The sequence below is a fragment of the Polistes fuscatus genome, unplaced genomic scaffold, assembly GCF_010416935.1.
Source record: "Polistes fuscatus isolate 324 unplaced genomic scaffold, CU_Pfus_HIC Scaffold12, whole genome shotgun sequence".
Taxonomy (NCBI): domain Eukaryota; kingdom Metazoa; phylum Arthropoda; class Insecta; order Hymenoptera; family Vespidae; genus Polistes; species Polistes fuscatus.
This window is the reverse complement of record NW_025113020.1, coordinates 4,061,686-4,085,409: the sequence shown is the minus strand read 5'-3', so window position 1 is coordinate 4,085,409 and position 23,724 is coordinate 4,061,686. Positions and strand designations below refer to the sequence as shown.

The following is a 23,724-nucleotide window of genomic DNA, read 5'->3' as shown; positions in this document are numbered from 1 at the left end:
TACATATGCATAACGTAATAACCGCTAAACTATTAGATGAAAATAAATGCGCTGTTCGAACTAAACAAATTGTCCAATAGTTTTACTCGTTAAAAGTTGATACACTTATTCTATTATATTTATTATTCGATTATCGTTATCGATATCTAAAGAATGTAGAACAAAACAGGAACATAGTGGCGGCCGCGGGGCGGGGCGGGGGGGGGGAGGCTGGAGTGGAGAAGGTAAGAAAATCAAAAACAGAAGAAAAAATGGGAACGTGAAAATAAATGTCGGTAAGATTGACGATTATAATAGCCAACATTTTTCGATTAATTCTTATTGATGATATACAACAAAAAAAAGTTCAGCGCGTTGAAGAATATTTTTTGTGGGTTGTCGCGTTGTTGTTATTGTTGTTGGTTGAGAAATAAGAAAAGAAAAGAAAAGAAAAGAAAAGGAAAGAAAATGAAATGAAATGAAAAATACACGGGAAAACACGAAAACAACGATGATATTGATGATTAAAAAAAATAATCGAAGATAATGATGGACAATGTGTGCCAAGTAATACGTCAACTCCGAGTACAAAGTTTTAAATGCTGGTTTATAAGAGTGGGGAATGGAGAAGGGGGGCGAGGTTTGTGCGGGGCGGGGGGTCGGGGCAAGGGGGAGGGCGAAGGTTTTACAGCACATTGTTCTTCTTAAAGATCAAAATGAAAGAGAGAGAGAGAGAGAAAATGAATGATAGGGGGGCATGAAAAAAAAATAAATATAATCTAACGAAACAAGTTTCCTATGGGGAGAACAAGTTACTCGGGCAGGGAAGAAGTGGAGGGGGCAAAAGGAAAAAAGAGAGATTGGAAAAGAGAAAGGGAAAAATGATTTGTACGGATTCAGTCAGTAAAGAAACAACGTTTGAAGCGATTAGTTGGCTTATAGACGCGAGCAATGTTTCTTGGATGGAATTAATCACGATAGAGAATATATAATTACGTAAATAATATATTATAAACAGTAATAAATTTTATTTAACTTATACAAGTGCGTTTGAGAGTTTTTCTTTTTTTTCTCAAATTGAACAATATTATGCAATAAACATTTGAAAGTCATAGTTTTGAAACGCGCTGTTACACGTGTGACTTATGTTTTGTTAAATTATATTATTATTTTATTATTTATTTTTTTTTTTTTTTTTTTGTGTTTTTCGGAAAAAAATTTATACCTTTGTATATAGTAGTCCTTGGTAATCAAGTTTCTTAGAGATTTCGTTGTAAGAGAAGTATTACGTAAAGGAACAAAAAATATCAGAAAGAAAAAAAGAAAAACGAAAAAATTAAGATAATATTAACGAATGACATTGAACGAGGAGAATGCTAGAAAGGTAAGAATTATATTTATATTTTGTGGTTGTTTTTTTTTTTTTCTTTTTTTTTTTGTACTATTGTATTTATGTATATGGAATTTTGTGTTTATCGATTGAAATGCAATTATTTTTTTTATTATTATTATTATACGTGCGCGTATAATAATATAAGGAATATATAAAGATCTAAAAATTGATAAAAATTGAGTAGGAAATGAATCGATTAGTAATAATAATAATAATAACTAATCATAATAATACTAAAAAAAAAAAAAACAAAGGAAAAGTTCGTTCACTTCTCAATGACGTTTCTTAAACATTCACCTTTCTTTCGAGATGTAAAAGTTTATTTTATTTATTGATTTATTTATTAATTTTCTTTTTTGTTTTTTTTCTGTTTTCTATTGTAATTATCATCTTCTTACCGTCGAATTAATTTCGATGTGCACTTTTATTTTTTTTTTTTTTTTTTTTTTACAGTTTTACTGTATAAAATTCATTTACACGCGAAATATTTTTCCTATCAATGCGAGAGAAAAAAAGGAATAATAATTTTTCTTCTAAATTATATAATATTATTATACATTATCCTATCATACTTTTTTCTTCGTCGAGACGGGTGTGTGAAAAGAAAAACGTTTAATAAGAAAACGAAACGAAACGAAGCAAAACAGAACAATACAATACAAAACAAAACGGAACAAAAAAAAGAAGGAAAAAAATTGTAACGAGTTAATTTTCCAAACGATGTGTCAGATATTAATGAATTTTTTTTTTCGTTATTTAAATAAGACGTAGCATAATTAATCTGTTGTTTTTTTCTTCTTTTGTTTTTATTTTAAATTCTACTAATATAAGTATGACATCAAAAATTTCCCCGTGAGGAGATTGTCTTTATCCTTTTTTTTTTCTTTTTTTTTTCATTTCTTTCTTTTTAATTAAATATTAATGTTACACGTGACTTTTTTGAAAAAAAAAAAGAAAAAAAGAAGAATTAAAATAAAAAAACAAATCGTTTCTCTTCTACAAAACTATTCCAAGGATAAACAATATTTTTTTTCCCTTTCTTGGAGGGGGGTTTTTTTTTTTTTATAAAAAAAAAAATATTTTTATTTATTTTATTTATTAAAAATATTTTACATATTTTTTTAAAAATATAAATTCTTAATGACTAATAGTTTAGTTACAATTTGCAAGAATAATCTGCCCAAGGATATTACTAGGAATGTCTTTTTTTTCAACTATCCTGTTATCTTAAGTATTTTGACCTTGTATCGAAAAACAGGTTTCCTTTTTATTACATTTTAAAACGTAGGGCTAGATTAAATGTACATATTCATTAAGTATACTTGCCATCGGTTTGAATTGTTGATTATCATTAAAGTGCCTCTCCTCTCATATTTTTATTACTCAAATATCTTCTTCTTCATTCTTTAGTTTAGGCAAGTTGCCTGTTTCGTAACGACGTTTTTCTGCCTATTGCACTGTTAATTTCGTCGCATCATCTTTTTTGTGGGCGCCCCGTACTTCTGCGGCCAACGCGTGACTTTCCCGTGCAATTCTGACGATTCTTCTGTTTTCCATTCTGCTGCTATGTTCGTTCCATTCTTTTTTTTTTTACTTATTCCGAGGCAGAGTGTCGTTTCTATGCGCCGCAATTTTTTTTTTTACGTTGGGTAGGGGTAACCTGATCCAACAACTTTCCTCTTTTCCCGGGCTTAGGACCGGCAACATGATCGCTGATCTGCGATCATGCAGGCGGAGTTATTACTCAAATACAAATCTATTTATTAACTCAAAAATACGTAAATAAATATATTCATTAATTTAATTGGTTTTTATTTTGTCCAGTAAATAAAATTATTTAAATAGTAGTTTAAATGCTATAAAAAATTATTAAAATCTGACGTAAACGTTCAATAAGCTTTTTTAACCCGTCCAATCTTCCTACGACACCTACTATTAATATTCATTAATTTTAATTATAATTGTTTTGATGTATTGAAAATGATTCAAATGTATCAGACATTTTATTATTCAAGTATCGGTACTTGGTAAATAAAAATTAATTAAAAAATAATTAAATTCAATTAAAAATAATCGGATATAATGATCATACTTTTCATATTTATGCATATTCAATATTTTTATATCTGTGATCTAGTAGAAAATTTGTTCTCGCTTGATTCGCATCCCCCCTCCCCCCCTTCCCCCCTCCAAAAATGAAGGATAACTATATTTAAAATGAATATAGAAGCCTAACAAAAAATGTTGTTGAAATTTGTTGATTCATTTTGTTGTTCCATGCAATAGAAATACATTTCAATATTTAATTATAAGAATTACCTCATATTGTAGAAATTCAAGATAGTTTATGCATTATTAATATATACTAGTGACAAATAAGTATATATTATTTGCCAATTAAATGTGTTAACCGTAGATGCGTACTACATAATTATTTAATTTTTATTTATTATTCAAAATTATTACGTAGTTAATTGATTGGTTTTTAAATACATTCGGACAAAAATATATATATTGCTAATAGAAACGAATAAAAAATAAACATCTATATTGGTTTGATGTGTTCGATACGAGAACCGTGCAGTGTAGGGGTGTGGGGGGTGGTATTAGGTGGAATGGCTTGACAGAAATTAACAATGATATAATTTTTGTTTTGTTTCGTTCGACATCTTTCATCGTATTAAAAATACATTCTATAAACGTTCGTGCAAGTAACGTGCAATTATTTATTAATTATGCGATACCTAGTCTATGTAATAATAATGAGATTTTTATTATACGTCTATCAGTGCAAATCTGGAATTGATGGATGTCATCTCGAATTTTTTAACTTAATTACATTATATCATGTATAAAAAGATATTACTTGAAAGATCAGTTTTTATTCGTTACAATGTTTAACCACTACATCTACCGACAATACGTATATATCGATTCCTTAAAAATAAAAAAAACCATATATATCTTATTATAAAATGAGATTTTAGTCAATTGAACAGTGAATAAATTATTTTTATGAATAATATTTAGATTTTATATCTTTTTTCCCGCCTTTTTGTATAAATTACAGAACGGCGGCCATTTTACGTCACGTGGTACGCGTTTAATTTCAAACCGAATAGGTTAGAAACAAGTGAAAGTAATGTAAAATGGCGGTGTTAAAGTAAATACGAAAAATCTATAGGATAAAAATATATTTTGATTGACAGAACGAATATACGGAATTATTCTTTCTACCATGATCGTTACGAGAAGTATAGTTCTGTTGGTTAATTTTTTTTGCTCGTTAAATATTAATTCAGGTATAATCAGTTTTGAAGTGAATAAATTTATTGAAGTATCTTAAAGAAAAATAAACAATGATTTCATCCATTTCGCCGTTCCTTAGATGTTTTTTTTTGAAACTTTATTCATTCGTTGGGTTTCGTTAGGATTACACATTACAGTTGAGAAATAGGTGTACTTACATAACCCTTTCTAAGATATCAATGTCAAATAGCTGAAACCGGTTTCGAACAAATTTTCGTTATTTGGGACGTAACAGTGCAGCATTAAAATAAAATAATTCGCAAGAATTTCAAACATAAATGTAAATTAAAAAATATCTATATATATATATTTTATTTGTTGGATTTTATTACGAATGACATGATACTTACAAATTAGCCACGTTGCTTTTTATTTTTACAAATTGCCACGTTTAACAAATTACCCGTTCGGATCATTTTATTGTCAGTTTATCGTTTAAATTACGAATCTTTTATTTCGTTCATTATAATACAAGTTCGTTAACATGAAGAATTAAACGCATAGTTTAATATCATATCAAATCTACATAGGAATGTAAATAATAATTACGAATCTTATGTAAAATTCTAACCTCAATTTACAAAGGAGGAAAAAACAAAACAAAATAAAAAGTAACAAGCAGTTATTTAATCATATTTTTCCATAACATTTTATTATCTAGTGTTGCAGTAATATAATTTGTCCATTGATCGTTTACTTAATCCGTTTTATTAAATTACATGTTGCGTGTATGCATGTGCATGTGCATGTGCATGTGCGCATGTGTTGTGCGTGTGAGTAAGTAAGTGCGTACGGTGAAAATGCGTCAGAGAAGTTGTAAATGTTACAACAACATCAGTTAGAAAATAAATTATTAACGACGAAAATAAAATAAGATGAAAAATAATAATAATAATAATAATAAAAAATATATACACACACACACATATATATATATATATATTTTTTGTTATATTCTTCCAGAGACATGTCAACACGATAAAACTGAGCGATAATTATCGTCACTTGTATTATTTATTTCTTTTTAATACTCGGTTATTGCACATATATATTGAAAGTTTTTTTTTTTTCTCTTTTACGTTTTTATCGTATAATTTTTATTCTTTTGTTTTTCCTTTTCATTTATAAGAATACACATGACAAAGTTTGAATTGTTTCTTCCTTTCTTCTTGGTCGTTTTTCTTTTTTTTTCTCATCGTTCCTTTTTTCTTTTTTTTTTTCTTCTTCTTATCTTTTTCTTCTTCTTTTCTTTTTATATACTATTCGTATTATTGACGATGTTTTGTTGATGATATCGTGTACTTTGCTCGATTGTCGTCATCTTGATTATTCATTAATAAAAATTTATTCCAATTTTTTGTAAGATTTTATCCAGCTTTTATCCTTTTAGATAAATATTCTATTATTATTATTATTATTATTATTGTTATTATTATTATTATTATTTATGTTTTATTTTTTTTTCTATTTTACGTAGGAGCAAATTGAGCAAATCTGTGCGCCTGACGAATACAATTCTAAGCGTTTTTTTTTTTTTTTTTCTTCTTATCTCTTTATCTTTTGTTTTTTTTTCTTTTTTTTTTTTTTTTTTTGACGGGGTTCTTTTTTTCTTCGTTTGATAAATAAAGAAAGAAATAAAAACCACGCGCGAACGATTACGTATTAATCATTGATTGCCTCATGGTCACTCTCTTTCTCCTTTTTCTTTTTTTTTTGCCAATCGTAATGAAAAACTTGAAGAAACGTTTTTTTCTAGAATTTATTTTATTCTTTTTTTTTTTTTTCTCTTTCTTGCTTTTTTTCTTTTATTCCTATCTTAATTAATTAATTATTATGGGGGAGGGAGACTTGATTTTATTATTTTCTCGTCGTTTTCAGTTGAAAAAAAAAAAAAAGAAAAAAAAAGAAAAAAAAAAGATAAGAAAAAGGAAGAAAAAAATCTGGTTATAAAAAACACATTCGTAATTACGACGACGACTACGACGAAGACAATTTTGTCGAATCTTTTTTACGATAATCGAATTGACATAAATTATTTATCGTATTATTGGGTTGATAGAAAAAAAAAAAATAATTGTGATTCATGTAAACTTGTTTCAATGAATTATACATGTTCACTTAATGGACTGTTCTTTTCGTAGCATTTAAATATAATCATGGACACAAGAGTCTTTTGTAAGAGACTGCGTGTTACTGTGAAATCGTAGAAAATAAAACAAAAAAGAAAAAAAAAAAAGATTATTCTCTTATCTGGTAGTCATTCGTGGATGTGATTTTACGTTCCCAATAGTAATAACAATAACGATAACGAATTAAACGTTTTTATTTCTCTTTCCTCATTCCCCCTCAGAAAATTAATGTCTACGAGAATGGATCCTTTATTTAACTTTTTTTTTTATATTATTTTTATTTTTTATATTTTTTTTTTCTTTGATTCTAATTAATTTTAATCAATCAAAGTCAGTCATCTCGGTGATATGCATTTTTAAATTTACGATATATCCTTAATTGATAAATAATAATAATAATAATAATAATAATAATAATTAATTATATAATATTTATAATATAATTTTAATAAAAAGTAAATAATATATAATAAATAATAAAAAATAATATAATATATATATATATATATATAATATTTATTATAAATATTTAATATATTTATATTAATATATTATATTATATTATTATATATAATAATAGTAATTATTATTATTATTAGAGTATATAAGATAAATATGTAATTAATCTATATAATTAACCAATTGCGGTGCAAGGAAATTCTCGGTTGAACGTGCCACGCACGTCATTTATCTTTCTGTAACAATTGCTCAACGACGTGTGTAACACGTCGCTGGCGTTCCGGTAACAAAAGCATGTTGAGACGTGCGTGGCACGTCTTTCCACCGCAAGTGGTTAAATAATATATATATAAATATGTTGATATGTGTTGAATGTGTGATAATGTTTATCAAAATGACAATAGATATCATGATCTCTAATCTTCTATCGTGTTCATAATTAATAATTGAAGTTTTCTTTTTTTCTTTCAATGTTTGTGCGTTATTATCACATAAAAATCTTACTGACCTACGCAGATTTGTGATAAGTTGAAATAAATTAAAAAATAGAAAAGGTTTTTTAATTGTTAGATATTTAATGATAATATATAAAGAATAAAGTGATAGTTTTATTAAAAATTTTTTTAAATTATTTAAATAATATTGTTATAACAAAATATTGTATTTCATTTATAGAAACATAATTGATTTTCGAAATATTCAAAACTGTAACACCTTTACAACAACAATAACAACAACAACAAAGTAAATACATTGTACAATGTATTCCTTGAAATCATGCAACATTTGTATACAAAATACAAATTTCATTGCAATCCCATATTTATTAAAATGATTGGAAATGTGTTCTTTGATAAATCGGATTGTTTTTTTTTTATATACTTTTATACTTTTTTATATACTAATCAATATATTCATTAGTTTTAAATGTAATTATTTTCATATCATTTCAAATCATTAACGTGTTGATAATATTTGATTAGAATCTTAATTGACTATGAAAAAATTAATTAACAATTGAAAATATTTAATATTTTTTCATTTATTTATTTATTTATTTTATTTTTCATTTATTTATTATTTCATTTATTTTTCATTATTATTTATATTTTTTCATTTCAACGTAATATTCTCAGCAGGTGTGTTTTATTATCATATATTTTATAAAATACAACGAAATATAGGAAAAACTGGTTTTTACACTTTAAACTTTAATTCATCATCTTAAAATTAAATAATATTACTAAAAAAAAAAAAACAAAAAAAAAAGATAAGAAGTTCGTGTTGATTGTCGTAATCATTGGAGTACGACACAAGATTGTCGGAATAAAGAAGAGACAAAGAAAATACAAAGTCCATTGATGTGTATTGCAACGATTATTACAAATATTTTATCTAATCTATTTAATAATACGTCAAAATAATTGGCATACCGAAATATTTTTCGGATATGAAATTTTTTCCGATGATTAAACGCGAGGAATTACAAATGTGTGTGTGTGTGTTCTTTTTGTTTTATTTATTTTTGTTTTATTTATTTTTCTTTTTTTTTCTTTTATTCATTTCCAGATTCGCGTTAAAGGAATTAAAGGAGAAATAACGGCAAATAAAATAACAATATTGCGTAGGAAAATAAAAGACAGATAATGGAAGTTTTAATACACGAGGCCTCGAACAAACGAGAAATTATCGACGGAACTTCTTCCGTTAATAATCATAATGATACCAATTTAAATGGCAACAAAATGTCTACGTTGGATCGAATGGAAAAGGAAGAAAATGATTTGAACGTATCATATGGGAAAAAAATTAACGAAGTTAATATGGTTAATATTATTTTTGAAAACATAACCTATAGCGTTTCCCTTGGATTTCGAAAAGGTATGAAGATAATATAATTCATTTCATTGTTAAACGATATATATATATTTATATACGTGTTAATATATTTCGAATATGTTTTAATATTATTTTCAATTTATACAACACATACATGTAATATATACAAAAGTAATATTTATTGAAAGTATAATTATAATAATTAGATAAAATATCTTATTTTTAATAATTAGATAAAATATTTTATTTTTACTGCGATTAATTTCATTTTTAAACGATACAATGTCTTTTAATATATTTAAATTCAAACAAAATAATACATAAATATGTTTTTAATATTATATTCAATGTATACATCATACATCTACAAAAATTAATATACCTATTGATATTATAAATAATTAGAAGATTTATTTGTGTCGTTTAACAACGTATTTGTCGACAATTTAACGAGGTTCTTATAAATCGCGTAATTATATAATTTAACAAAAAAAGAAAATGAAACAAAGAAAATTGACCTGAATGTTTAATTACTTACATTTACTTGCTGCCTGGATAAAAAGAGAGAATAAAAAGAAAAAAAAGAGGAAATTCGACGAATCAAACGATTTAATTGTTTAAGTGTCTTACGTCATTTTTCTTATGTACGTGTGTATGTTATATCAGACCTTTTTTTCTTTTCTCACACCGCATATTCTATTGAAATTCATTCCGATCTAATCTTGATCATTAAATTTTTTTCCTTCTTTGTTTCATTATTATTATTATTATAAAAAGGTCGAAAGGAAATTCTTCATGGGATTAATGGTAGGCTAAATGCGAAACAATTGATTGCATTAATGGGACCCTCGGGTGCTGGAAAATCATCGTTACTCGACGTTTTATCTGGTTTTCGAGAAACCGGAGTAGACGGGGTCATTTATGTCAACGGACGAATCAGAGAACGTCGTTCTTTTTCAAGGTTAAACGATTATTAATTTCTAATTAAATCGTTGAAAATAATAATCAATTAATATTTAATAATCCAATGATTTTTTTTAATTTGTTTGTTTGTTTTCTTTTTTTTTTTTTTTTTTTTTTTATAAACAATCAGATATTCGGCTTACATAACTCAAAACGATTGTTTGGAACCATTGTTAACGGTTTTGGAAAACATGAGAGTAGCTGCTGATCTTAAATTGCCAACTAATACGCCTAAGTATCAAAAGGAGACTGTTGTAAGTGTTGGTTAAATGTCTACATTTATTCGTACGTTGGTTAATTACAATGAAAAATTATTTTTAATTAATTGAGTGATCGAATAACCTGTTTTAAACAACAACAACAAATTAAACACATATTTATATATCTTAAAACCTTTGCACTCCTGCTTCGAGTGTGACTCGACATCAATTTTTATCTCAAGTGATATCATCGTACACTTGATAATTACAAAATACAACAATAGTGTAAATAAAACTGATATTCAATTTGATATTTTTCTTTTCTTTCTTTTTACATTTCATTTAAATTGTTTTTATTTTTTTTTCGGTCAAATAAAACATTTAAAGAAGCGTTGAAATAAGATTTGATGCCAATTGGATAATGGAATATAATATATTTTCTTGTGTTTATTTATAAACGAATAATATATCTATTTTATACATTTACATTTCCAAGGAATTTTTGTAAATATTTTAGGATTGTTACAAATTATTTACAATTAGTTACATTAGTTGAAAAGATTTCTAAGAATATTTATATAGGTTATATAGGTTATACAAGAAATTGGAGAATGTCGAGACTCACGAGATTCGTTTGTTGGTACATGTCCGAAATATTAATGTACAAAAATAAACCTAAATAATTCGATCTTTCACCTAAACTATTGACATCTGTTAACATTTCACGGTAACACTATTATAAATATATTTCTTCAAAATGTTCTTTCCAATTTCCCTAGGAATATAAAAAATATCACTAGGGAACATTTGGCACAAATTGGGGAACAAAATGGCACCCTAATTAATTAAATCACTTTGCTTACTCATATATATAATAATAATATATTTTGTTAACATTTTTCTAACAACGAATTTTTGTTCAAATCGACTGACGTACGAATAATTAATTTTTAACATTCGTTGTATATTATCGCGAAAAAGAAATTGCAAATTGATGAAAATTCTTAGATAGAAGAAATACTCACGACGTTGGGATTGTACGAGCATATGAACACGAGAACGGAACAATTGAGCGGCGGACAAAAGAAAAGATTGTCCGTGGCATTGGAATTGGTTAATAATCCTACCGTTATGTTTTTGGACGAACCAACAACGTAAGCAAACAATTATTTTCAACGATTATTTATTTACATTAAGAAAAAGAAAAAAGAATAAACGGAACAGATCTGTCTTTGATCTGAATTTGAGTGGATCGATTGATATGAATTAATTTTATTATTATTTTACAATAATTTTTATAATAATTTTTTAAATAATTATTATAATAATAATAATATTTATATTTTTTATTTATATATTTTAATATTATATTAATAATAATAATGTATATAATAATAGTAATATTTATATATAATTATTTTATTATTATTATTATTTTTTTTTTTTCAGAGGATTAGACAGTTCGTCGTGTATGCAAGTTGTAAAATTATTGAAACTTCTTACCAAGCAAGGAAGAACGATAATCTGTACGATTCATCAGCCCAGTGCGTCCATATTTAAACTCTTTGATCACGTAAGAAAGAGAATAATTGTTTTTATTCTTCTTTTTTTGAATGCAAATAATGCAATGTAAAAGGTTTCCGAAGGGTGTTATGACCTACTTAAAAGGTTGCGTCAACGTTTTCGAATTGATGATAGAAAATATTTGTTGTGCACAACTTTTTCGGCCAATTATCTGTCCTGACTCTATGGGAAGAAGAAAAATGGGTAGGGGGGAAGCGGGAGGGGAAGGGGGTACGTTCTGTAAAAAAATAATTCTTTTCAGTATCCGTAAATTGTAATTTGTCAAAAACAAATTCAACTTTTGGTTTAATATCGTCGAACAACGTGGGTCACGACACCGTAAGGTTACCTTATTTGTCGGAGTATTTGTTTAATCTAAACGATTCTAACAAGTTTGTTTTTTGTTTGTTTTGAATTTTTATTTCATAGATTTACGTACTCGGTAAAGGGAATTGTCTTTATCAAGGATCTACCGAGAAATTAATTCCGTATTTGGAATCAATGAACTTTCATTGCCCGATTTATCATAATCCTACGGATTATAGTAAATATTATTTATTATTTATATTTATATATTTATACTTTTTTTTTTTTATTTTTAATTTAAAAATTCTCAAACGGGATTATATTCTAGCGCGAACAAATTCGTTTACGAGTTGTTGATTTTGGACAACAATTTATTTCTAACCTCCAAATTTTGTTCTAAATAAATTTTATTGCACATTGTACGCGCGAAAATCAACTGTTCGAATTATGAGACACGCTAGAATAATCCCTTAAGTTAACAATTAATATTAATATTTCTTCGCGTAATTATCAAACAGTGATTGAATTGGCATGCGGCGATTATGGCGACGATAAGCTAACGATATTGATAAACAATTCGGAAAATGGCCGAAATCTGCAATGGTTCGAAAATTATCAGGCATTGAAAGATGCGAAAACATTAAGAGGTGAGATCTGTTTACGCACATTTCATATATAAGTACACACCTATACTAGATTTAATCTATTTTACAACAACGAGTGAGACTCGTGGTAAGAAAATTGGGCAATAAAATCATAAGCACGGGCCTGATTCGTGGTACTTCGGACCAATAGGAATCAACACGAGTCATACACGTGTGGTTCAATTGTTTTCAATATTTTGACAGAATAAATGGAAAATATTATAAAGATAATGACTGATATTTGTTTAATTGTAATATATTAATTAACGTAAATATATAATTATAATATGATTTGAACGATTTTAGCGCTGCATCCATTAAAGGAATTGAAAATGTTAGACAAAACTACCAAATTACAGATTACACCGTTAAACAATCAAATCTATACTTTAATGAAAAGAGGATTATTAATGTACAAAAGAGACGTGGTAAATATTTTAATATTGATATTAATTTTTTTTATAATTTTCTAATATATTTTATAAATAATCTAAATTAAATAAAAAAAAAAATTAAAAATAAAAAAATTTCTAAAATATTTTATAATAAATGTATATATATAGATCCCAATGATTTTTTATTAATAATTTTTATACGTTACAGACATTGATTTATCTTCGTATAGTAGTCAACGTAATGATAGGATTATTACTTGGAATGGTATTTACTAGTTCCGGAAATGACGGTAATAGAGTATTGGACAATTATAATCTCTTGTTTTCTATACTTATACATCATATGATGACCACTATGATGTTGACTATAGTTACGTGTAAGTTTTCACATTTAAAAGTACCTAAAATATTAGGATGTATCAAAAAATCGTGCGTTCATTCTATTGAAACTTCAGCTTTGAAACTACATAATGGATTGTTTTTGTGAAAATGTACTTGTTTTAATTAATAATATTACATATCTTAAATATTTGTTAATTGTAATAATCTGTTTATTTTTTCAGTTCCAATGCAACTTGATAAACTCATTAAAGAACATTTTAATAGATGGTACAACTTAAAAGCATATTACACAACAATTACGTTATTAGATATACCAGTATCAACGATATGTTGTTTTTTATTTTCCGTTATAATATATCCAATATCGTCTCAGCCGTTAGAAATTGGAAGGTTTTTCATGTTTTTTACGATTAGTTTATTAGTTTTGTTCATTGCTCATGGTACTGGCCTGATGATTGGTGCTGTATTAAATGTAGTCGTAAGTTACAATATTTTTATTAGTTGAATTTAACATGATGATAATATAATTGATAGGTTTCATTCGAAATGATTAATTGTTAATTAAACTGTGTCACAGTTGGAAAAAATTATAATCAATGTAATAATAAATAATTGTAGAACGGTACGTTCGTGGGACCAGCTTTATCGGTACCTTTGATGATGTTTGCTGGATTCGGAGTATCATTAAAGGATTTGCCAAATTATCTCAAGTGGGGTAGTTATGTCAGTTTTTTGAGATATGGATTGGAAGGGTACGCATATTTATATATTATATATATATATATATAGTTAATCTATATAATGCCTTAGAAGGTTATGGTCAATCTATAATATATGCTTCAGTTGTTTTAAGCTCGTGTAAGTGAAACACACCATGAAATTTTAAACAATATCTTTAAACAGGTTTTAATTAATCTATAATAACCTATAAAAGCTATGGAAATTAAACAATTCTCCCCTCCCCCGGTGTTTCAAAAGCAGCCAATTGGAGTACGTTTTATAGATTGACCGAAACCCTTTGGGTATTCTATAGAATAACCAGATAATCTATGAAATACATGATCATTATATACATTATCTGGAATACATACATAACTTATAACATATATTATATGTTACAGGTATTATATATTATATGTTATAGGTTATGTATGTATTCCAGATATGTTATATTATGTGTTATAGGTTATGTATATTTGTGTTCATGTTGTATACATGTTCTACACTAATAGTTATGCAAATGATTTTGATAATTTTAGGTTTGTCAGTGCTATATACGGAATGGATCGTGCAATTTTACCTTGCAGAAAAAATGAGGAACTTTTCTATTGCCATTATAAATATCCTAGTAAATTCTTATCAGACATAGCAATGAAGGGCGATCAATTTTGGACCGATGTCATTGCTTTATCGATAATACTCATGATAACACGTGTTTGTGCATTTTTCCTACTCAAATGGAAGATATTTTCTCTAAGATAAAAATTTAGAGAAAATGTATTTTTTTGTTATTTACTTTTGTTAAACAACATCGTCTCCCCATACTTTGCGAACTCAAATGGACGTAATATAAATCTCGTCATTTATATTTTCAAATCATTTTTTTCATAATCATTATAGATAGGATTTTTTTTATTATATAATAATACTTTTTTAATTATCTATCTAACTTATATCTTCTCACAATAATTATATTATCAGCATCTCATAAATATGTCTCGTTTTCATTAATAATTTATTGTTGGGAACAAAAAACGACACATATTTGTTCATAAATTGAATAATTACGTATATCATTGGAATCATTCAAATATACTTATATATTATTTCAAAAGTAATTGTATTATATTAACAAATTTTTCATTTTTAATTGCATATATATATATATTTTTAACGTTTTATATATTCTCGAAAGTAATTGTATTATATGAACAAATTTTTCATTTTTAATTGTATTTGCACATATATATATATATTTATATACGTAAATATTTTTCTCTTATTTTACTATATTCCTATTTTTGTTTCCTTCGATATAAGAAATATAATTTAACTGTGATAATAACGTTAACATTTTTCAAATACAATATACGCCGGTCGATACATTTTCTTTGTAAATATTATGCATCTTGTGTTAATTGTTACAATTGAATAAGCAAACCAAACCATGTATTTATATTTCTAACGTCAAACGATTGGCCAAGTGAAGTATTTTTCTTGATGTTCAGTAAGTTCAGTAGGTTAAAACGAATCCTATCCAATATCATGGGCGTTCCTTCTCACATTCTAAATATGAAATTAGAGTGGATGGGATAAGGTTGCAAAGTTTTTATAATATTTTCAAGTTGTATCGTATATAATCTTTTTCAAAGTAGTTCATTATTTATCTACGACGACATCTTTTATTAATTTGTTGATAAAAAAGAAGGTATTTTTTAATCTCCTTGTCCTACAACAACGAGTGAGACACTCGTGGTAAGAGATTTCGTGATATCACAGATCAAACGTAAATAACACGAGTCAGATTCATGGTTCAATTATTATCGTCGCATTTTTTTTTACTTCAGTTAATTAATAATGATAATTAATTAAATTCATCGCTCATATGTTGATATTATTTTAAAACCTTATCGTCAATTTTTTTATGTAGAAAAAATAAAAATATAAAACATGAGAAACTATACGACATTTGTATTTTACGTTTGATGTGGAAGTTTTATTCTTAAATGATGAACTTGGATAAGAAAAAATGTCGCGTTATATTATAGATTATTTTATTTATCAACATTTCATTTTACAATAATAAAAAATGATGATAACAAAAGTAAACAAATAATATACATGGATATAAAGGTTTATCAACTAATAATATATATATATATCACATTTAATCTTATATATAAAACATTTTCAATTATAATTATCAAATGACATTATTATGATGTGTCTTCGAATCCAAAATATTATCAAACAATGTATAAAGTTTAAACATCTTCGAATATGCCAGCTTTCATAGATTTTAATTGATTATTCTCAACTTCAACGAAGTTGCTTTTGCCTATGGTTAAACCATAAAATGCAGCGTTGTCGAGTCGTTGGAAGGGATTACCAGAAACGTGCAAGTTTTGTAAACTGGCCAAATGTTTGCAAGAACCTTTTTCGATGTTGTCAATTTTATTATTAGAAAGGCTAAGTTGCAGTAACTTGGGTAAACCTTGATAACTGTCACCGTTTATGGTGGTAAGCGTGTTATTTCTCAGATACAAATTACGAAGATTTGGAAGTTGGAATGCACCAGGTGCTATATTAGATATTTGATTTTGATTTAAGGATAATGTGTGTTCCGGTGCATCGACGAAGCTACCCTTTTCCAAACTTTTGATTTCATTCGCGTCGAGATTCAAGGAGGCTAGTGACTTTGGTAAAATGGGAAAAGTGTCCTCGGATATGGTGGTAAATTTGTTCCCCATGAGATTCAATTCTTGAAGATTGGTAAGGTCGGTGAGTACATTTCTGGGTAATTTGTTGATAAGATTTTGATAAAGATAAAGTGTCGTCAACATTTTCAAATCGGAGAATGCTTTAGGTTCGATCTCGCTAATGCGATTTCTCGTTAAAATCAACACCGGTAGATTTTCTTGGCCCTCGAAAGTGTGATCTCTTAATTTAGTGATTTTATTATGTCCCAAATTGATGTAAGTCAATCGTTTAGGATACAAAAAGGTGCCACGTTCTATCGAAGCTATTTGATTGCTGGTCAAAACGAGATGACTCAAATTCGATGGCAACGTTTGAACGAAATCTAAATTGGTCAATTGATTGTCGGCTAAAAATAAACTAATTAAATTAGTTTTATCGAATGTATTTTTATCGATGTCTGTTATGACATTGGCCTTGAAATTAAGTCTCTTCAGATAAGGATTTTCGATAACGTCCTTGCGCAAATGATTTATTTCGTTATTGGCAAAATTAACGAATTCTACGTTAGCCGGCAAACCGTTTAACAATTCCTTGGTTATTTCGTTAATTTGATTTTCGGATAAATCGATCGAACTTATCGGCACATTTAATTGATACCAACCATTTTGAAATGATTTAATATTCATATTACGAAGATCGAGTTGTCCGGTATTTTGATTGATCGTAACTTGTTGACATCCTCTCGGTAAAGTTTCCTTATCGTTTAAACTGTTTACCAACGTTACAACATCATTCATCGTGCACAGTTTAACCTTGGGATTTTCCGCGAGTTGACCGCCGATATCTCTTTTAAACCTTTGATAAATTTCTTTTTCCTGGTTAGATTCTATCTCACGTATTTTCCTTTCTATCGTTTCAATCGTACTTTCTCCATCTTTATTTTCGTTAGTTCGTTTATCGTCATCGTTATTATCGTTAACGAAAAGATCTGTATTTATGCTCGATAATACGTTACCGGATGTTATTAAATCGGTATATTTGTTCAAACCGTACAAATTTCCTCGTTTCAATTGGTCGATCGGATTGTAAGAGATATCCAATTCGTTGAGTTTTTCCAATCCGACGAATGGCGTGCCGAGATTGTCGATTTTGTTTCTAGCCAATGACAATTTTATCAAGTTTTTCAAATCAGAAAAAATGGCGGGAGGCAAATTGGTCAAAGAATTGCTAGACAAGTTCAATATTTTGATGTTCGTAACGTGTTCGAAAGCGTTCCTATCGATTTCGCTTAGTCCGAGATTGGATAAATCGAGAGTATCACTAAGTTCGATGAATTTTACAGATTTTAATTTACCATTTTCTATGGTTAGATCATATTTATTCTGGGCACTTTGTAAAGGAATCGCTGCCACCAGCGGTAGGATGAGAAGTAACAAATGCATTTCTGTAAAAGATAAGAAAGATTATCGTGGAAAATTTTTGTAAAATAATAATTAACAATAACAGATAACAATCCTTATTGCAAAACAACGTATATATATGTATATATATATATATATTGATTTATTTCGACGTTATATATATATAATATATTATTATTATTATTTTATATATTTTATTTTATTTTTATTTATATTTAATATTTATACAAAAATCTATTGCACATATTTACATTAATTTGTTTTAACTTCACATATATAAATATATATTATTATATTATTAATATTATTAATATTATTATTTTATTATAATATTATATTTTCAAATGTACATATAACGTCAAAACTATATACATATATAGAATGTTGCTATAACTGTAATCACTTTGAACATCTTTTTTATTTGTGATCGTAAAAAAACTAGAAAGGAAAGAACTGCACTATTGCCAGAGGGGAAGTTCTATATATTGAAGGAATTTGTACTCAAGGATTTCTTTTTTATTACTAGATTTCAAAATTGTCAATGATTTCTTATTAATTCTAAGTAAATGCACCCGTAATTATATGAAAGTGATTTAATGGTAAGAAAAATTATCTATAATAATAATAATTATATTATTATTATTATAGTTTATCAGTTATTCAACATTACATTATTTTAAATTACAATTAATACGAATTGAATTTGAATGTTATGTGTCAAATCGTGTTTGTTATTTCAACACGCATTATTTCATATTATTTATTTATTCACATGTTATATATTCACACACATTATTTATTTATTCACAAATGTAATTCTTTTATATAATGTCTCGAGAAAAAAAAACAATAATATATATATATATATATATAATTTATAATTAATAATCACTTTCATAAAATTATATAAGCTTATATAATATATTTGATTAAAATAATATTACTTACCGTTTTTTTTTTTGTTAACAGTTTCGTAAAAAAAAATGGTTCGCGTAGCTTTGTTTTGAAGAAAGAAGGTAGCAACAAGAGAACTGGCTTGAGAATGATCAAACCCGACGAGAAGAATGTTTGCTTCGACAAAGGACAAGGTAATATCAGCAGAAAACAGGTCTTCCAAGCTTTTATACATATACATACTATATACACACACTTGTAAATCGTTAATACAAGCATAAATATTTTCATAGATAGGCAGAAATAGAGAAAGAGTGGTGGTGGTGATGATGGTGGTGGTGGTTAACACGTAACCAATGGTGGGAGCTTATTCAGAAGTTGAGGAAAGATAAAACGAAGGAAAACCAAATACACGAGAAGACGAGGAAAGTATTAAGAAGAAAAAATATATGAATCTAGATAAAAGGGAAGGTCATTAAATAATAAGTTTGATCTTTGGTTTATTTGGTTTACCAGAACGTTTGATATTAACATTTGTTTTTTTCACTTTTCTTTTCAGAATTTGATTATCTTTGTTGTAGTATATGATGCACATTCTAAATCGATGTCCAGTATCTCGTGTATCATACTCTTGACTCTACTTCAAGACGTTTATTAAAGTGCAAAGACCTTTTCCCTTTTCCCATCCTTTTCCCTTTCCCTTCCCTTCCCTTCCCTTCTCTTCTCTTCTCTTCTCTTCTCTTCTTTTTACTCCTTTTACTATTCCTGCTACACCGGTTTATTTTAAACTTATTTCTTCTTCCTGTTTCTAACATCGTAGCACGAAACGTCATTCTTATGCGATAACAAGCATTAACTTTAACGTTATTTAGGTCTAATCATGAGGAAAAATATCATTGTAATACACTTTCGATTATCATTCAATGGATTGTTTACGTTCATGATGGATTTGACCTTACGTAATTTCTGGGTTTAAACGTTGAGTAACATTTTGACCACTCCGTGTGAATAATTATATGAGGAAAAGAAAGTCAAATGTTGACATGTGGAAGGATTTGCGACGAATAAGAATTAACAGGGAAAACGTGTATGAAATAATAATAATAATAATAATAATAATTTTTAGTTAATCGAAATATAAAAGAGAGAGAGAGAGAGAGAGAATGAAAATTGTTTGAAATATTATATTCGTTTTTGTTGGATAAATTTTGACATGGAATGATAATAGTATGCAATAATCTTTAAACTAATGTTTACTCGGAATAACGCGAAGGTTTTTTGATTTTATCTTGATACGTAAACATTTAGACTGATTGGATTAATGTATTAAATGATTAAGTATGAAATGTTTGATTTTTTAACTGACAATTAAGTGGAGTAATCAAACGTTTTATATTTAATACAAATTTAATACGTTAAAATAACGTTTCATATTTAATACAATTCTAAATACAAACTTAATACAGAAAAATACGTTTCGTATTTAATACAAAACCTAAATATAAACTTAATGTAAAGAAAAAAGGTTCATATTTAATAGAAAATTAAATACGAAACTTAATACAAAGAAATAATTGATATTAACTATACAATCTGTTAAAAAACTGCTCAGATTAAATACAGTAATCTAACATTTCATATTTAATATATATTTTATACAGTAATCTAACATTTCATATTTAATACATATTTAATACAGTAATCTAACATTTAATATTTAATATATATTTAATACAGTAATCTAACATTTCATATTTAATATATATTTAATACAGTAATCTAACATTTCATATTAAATACATATTTTATACAGTAATCTAACATTTCATATTTAATACATATTTAATACAGTAATCTAACATTTCATATTTAATACATATTTTATACAGTAATCTAACATTTCATATTTAATACAAAATTAAATAGAAACTTAATACAAATGAATACCTAATTCAAATCATACAACTTACTACAAACCTATTTATACTTCAATTAAATGCAGTAATGCGAAATTTGTCATACTTAATACAAACTTAAATACAAATAAAACATATGCAATAATTACAAACTACAAAAAAAAATACCTAATAAATACCATGCATGCAAGAATGCGCATATAAAAAAGTATACAAAATAACCGTGCGTGTGATATCAGTGCTTAACGAACATATGACAGATTTTATGAGTGTGTGTGTGTGTGTGTGATATGATGAAATATAATATACGTGAGTCGATAATTATTGCAAGATACAAAATTGTACCTGGAAATACGTTAATTCAACTTATAACGATTTTCATTGGTCCATTAACCTGTCGCATAACTTCATTATAATTACTATACTTATATACAATTTTCACATATTTTATTATTTTTAATTTGATATTTCTATTGAAGTTCAAGGTACACGTTCGTAGACTAGTTAAACGTGATTACTATTTTTTCTCTCTCTCTCTCTTTCTTTAATTTTTCTTTTTTATATTTCTCATATAATCTTCTCTTAAAGAGGAGGAGGAGGAGGAGGAGGAGGGGGGTCATTGTACTTTAAAAGGAAACGTATAAAGAAGACACAACGAAGAATTATCTCTGAAAGTATCATAACTTATATTACGTTGTTGCTTCAGGGTCATAGGTAATCTTTCTCACGACGTTGTTTCGTGGGAGAAGGGAAAAAAATGATTAATAATTCCATTCCTAGAATTTTTCAAGTTAACAATTTAATATCTTCTTCGTGTTTTAATTATTCAATTTATTAATTAATTATTTAATTTATTATATATATATATATTTATATTATATTAATTATTATTATATTATATTAATTAATATATTTATTTATATTAATTATTTATATTATATTATTATATTAATTATTCAATTTAATTATTCAATTGTTTATTATTATTATTATTGTAATTAAAAAAAAAATAATTGTACAATGGTAATAATACTTTTATTGCAACGATTATCATATTAATCTCGTTAAAAGTAATCCTTGTAAAAATGATATTCAATTTAAATCCATCATTATAAGTTTATTCACGTAACTATTATAAAAATGATTTTTGATTAGAAAACATTTTATAACATAGATATCTATAAAAAGCCTTCTGAATTCTAAGAAAATCATAGTGATATTAATATACTGATAATAAAATTTCATATTAACTCACGGAATGAAGAAACTAATTCATCATTTGTTTTTCACTCTCACTTACATGAGAAACCAGGATATCCTTTCATTCTCTTATCTCTTTTCATCTTTTATTTATATACCTTAATAATATTTTTTTTTTCTCTCAGACACACACACATACTTTTATGTACCAATATACTTTGATTGTATCAACGTATTAATTATTAGAGACAAATTTGATATAATTTGCGTATTGTATCGATCAATTAATTTTATTCGTCGTGGGAATAAACGAAAAGAAATAAAAAAAAAGAAAAGGAAATAAATAGGAAGCCGATATTCATTAAATAAATGGTGAAAGGAAAAATTGAATAAAATAATAATAAAAAAAAAAAATATATATATATATAGATATCGTGAGTTTAGTTTTATGAATAGATGTTAACGAACTGTAAAGTGAATAAAAGTATTCATGGGTTAAAGATCGATTTTATGGGGGTCGGTCGTTTAAAGACAGCTGTGCATGCCGACAAAGCAACCTCGTACGATTCATCGTTCTTCTTTAGTTTAGTTCTTCCTATCACGGAACCAATCCTTGATTCCACTTCTCCCCTTCTATTTCTTTCATAGAAAAACAAAACAAGTAGAAGAACAGGTACTGGCGTAACGAATTTAGAGTAGAAATGGTCGACTTTAATGTAACGTTTACGTACAATGTTTTATCTTCTTGGAAAAATAATGAACAATAAGTAAAATTATGTTTATACGTTGGTTTTTTTATTCATATTGGGATCATTCATTTCATTTCATTAGTTTTGTTCGTATTAATGAATGAATTAAATGATTCAAGTACTAGTAGGATTCAATTATTGGTATTAATGAATGAATTAAATGATTTAAGTACTAGTAAGATTCAAGTATTAGTATTAATGAATGAATTAAATGAATTAAGTGATTTAAGTATTAGTAGAATTCAAATATTAGTACTCTTCATAACATAATATATTTATTAGTTCTAAGTATAATTGTTTTGATGTATTTCAAATTATTAAGGTGTATCTCACATTTTAGTACTCAAGTATGAGTACACAGTAACTCAAAATTTAATAGATCTACATATAAATTAGTTCTAAGTATAATTATTTTGATATATTTCAAATTATTAAGGTGTACTTTACATTTTATTATTCAAGTATCAGTACTTAGTAACTAAAAATTACATAGATTCATATATTCATTAGTTCTAAGTGTAATTGTTGAATGTATTTACAGTTATTAACCTCTCTTCACATTTTAGTATCAAAGTATTAATACTTAGTAACTCAAACTTAGGT

The 23,724-nt window shown here is 26.5% G+C and overlaps 2 protein-coding genes across 3 annotated transcripts; one reads left to right on the top strand and one right to left on the bottom strand.

Moving 5' to 3' along the window:
• The first annotated feature begins 891 nt into the window (after nucleotides 1-891).
• Nucleotides 892-15,021, top strand: LOC122513456 (ATP-binding cassette sub-family G member 1). 2 transcript variants are annotated; one of them, XM_043629815.1, is made up of 13 exons: nucleotides 892-975; nucleotides 8,839-9,150; nucleotides 9,886-10,069; nucleotides 10,202-10,325; nucleotides 11,280-11,425; nucleotides 11,721-11,844; nucleotides 12,264-12,378; nucleotides 12,659-12,787; nucleotides 13,091-13,212; nucleotides 13,388-13,556; nucleotides 13,743-13,999; nucleotides 14,140-14,273; nucleotides 14,781-15,021. In XM_043629815.1, exons 2-13 carry the CDS (start codon nucleotides 8,916-8,918, stop codon nucleotides 15,001-15,003), a joined length of 1,962 nt encoding a protein of 653 aa, XP_043485750.1. In that variant the 5' UTR covers nucleotides 892-975; nucleotides 8,839-8,915; the 3' UTR covers nucleotides 15,004-15,021. The 2 variants fall into 2 exon arrangements, with proteins under 2 accessions (XP_043485750.1, XP_043485749.1); XM_043629814.1 differs by lacking the exon at nucleotides 892-975 and adding an exon at nucleotides 1,201-1,363.
• Nucleotides 15,022-16,417: 1,396 nt separating this feature from the next.
• On the bottom strand, nucleotides 16,418-19,497 carry LOC122513455 (toll-like receptor Tollo). The gene is made up of 2 exons (XM_043629813.1): nucleotides 19,311-19,497; nucleotides 16,418-18,385 (listed from the first exon to the last, which is right to left on the bottom strand). Exons 1-2 carry the CDS (start codon nucleotides 19,495-19,497, stop codon nucleotides 16,506-16,508), a joined length of 2,067 nt encoding a protein of 688 aa, XP_043485748.1. The 3' UTR covers nucleotides 16,418-16,505.
• Nucleotides 19,498-23,724: the final 4,227 nt, after the last annotated feature.

What these genes read in the sequence shown, in the direction of transcription:
- LOC122513455 (XM_043629813.1), bottom strand. Translation starts at nt 19,497, where the DNA reads ATGTATATGTATAAAAGCTTGGAAGACCTGTTTTCTGCTGATATTACC. An exon ending in TGTTAACAAAAAAAAAAACG is followed by an intron (nt 18,386 to 19,310) that starts GTAAGTAATATT and finishes TATCTTTTACAG; the next exon opens with AAATGCATTTGTTACTTCTC.
- LOC122513456 (XM_043629815.1), top strand. Translation starts at nt 8,916, where the DNA reads ATGGAAGTTTTAATACACGAGGCCTCGAACAAACGAGAAATTATCGAC. An exon ending in TCATAATCCTACGGATTATA is followed by an intron (nt 12,379 to 12,658) that starts GTAAATATTATT and finishes ATTATCAAACAG; the next exon opens with TGATTGAATTGGCATGCGGC. An exon ending in TTGAGATATGGATTGGAAGG is followed by an intron (nt 14,274 to 14,780) that starts GTACGCATATTT and finishes TGATAATTTTAG; the next exon opens with GTTTGTCAGTGCTATATACG.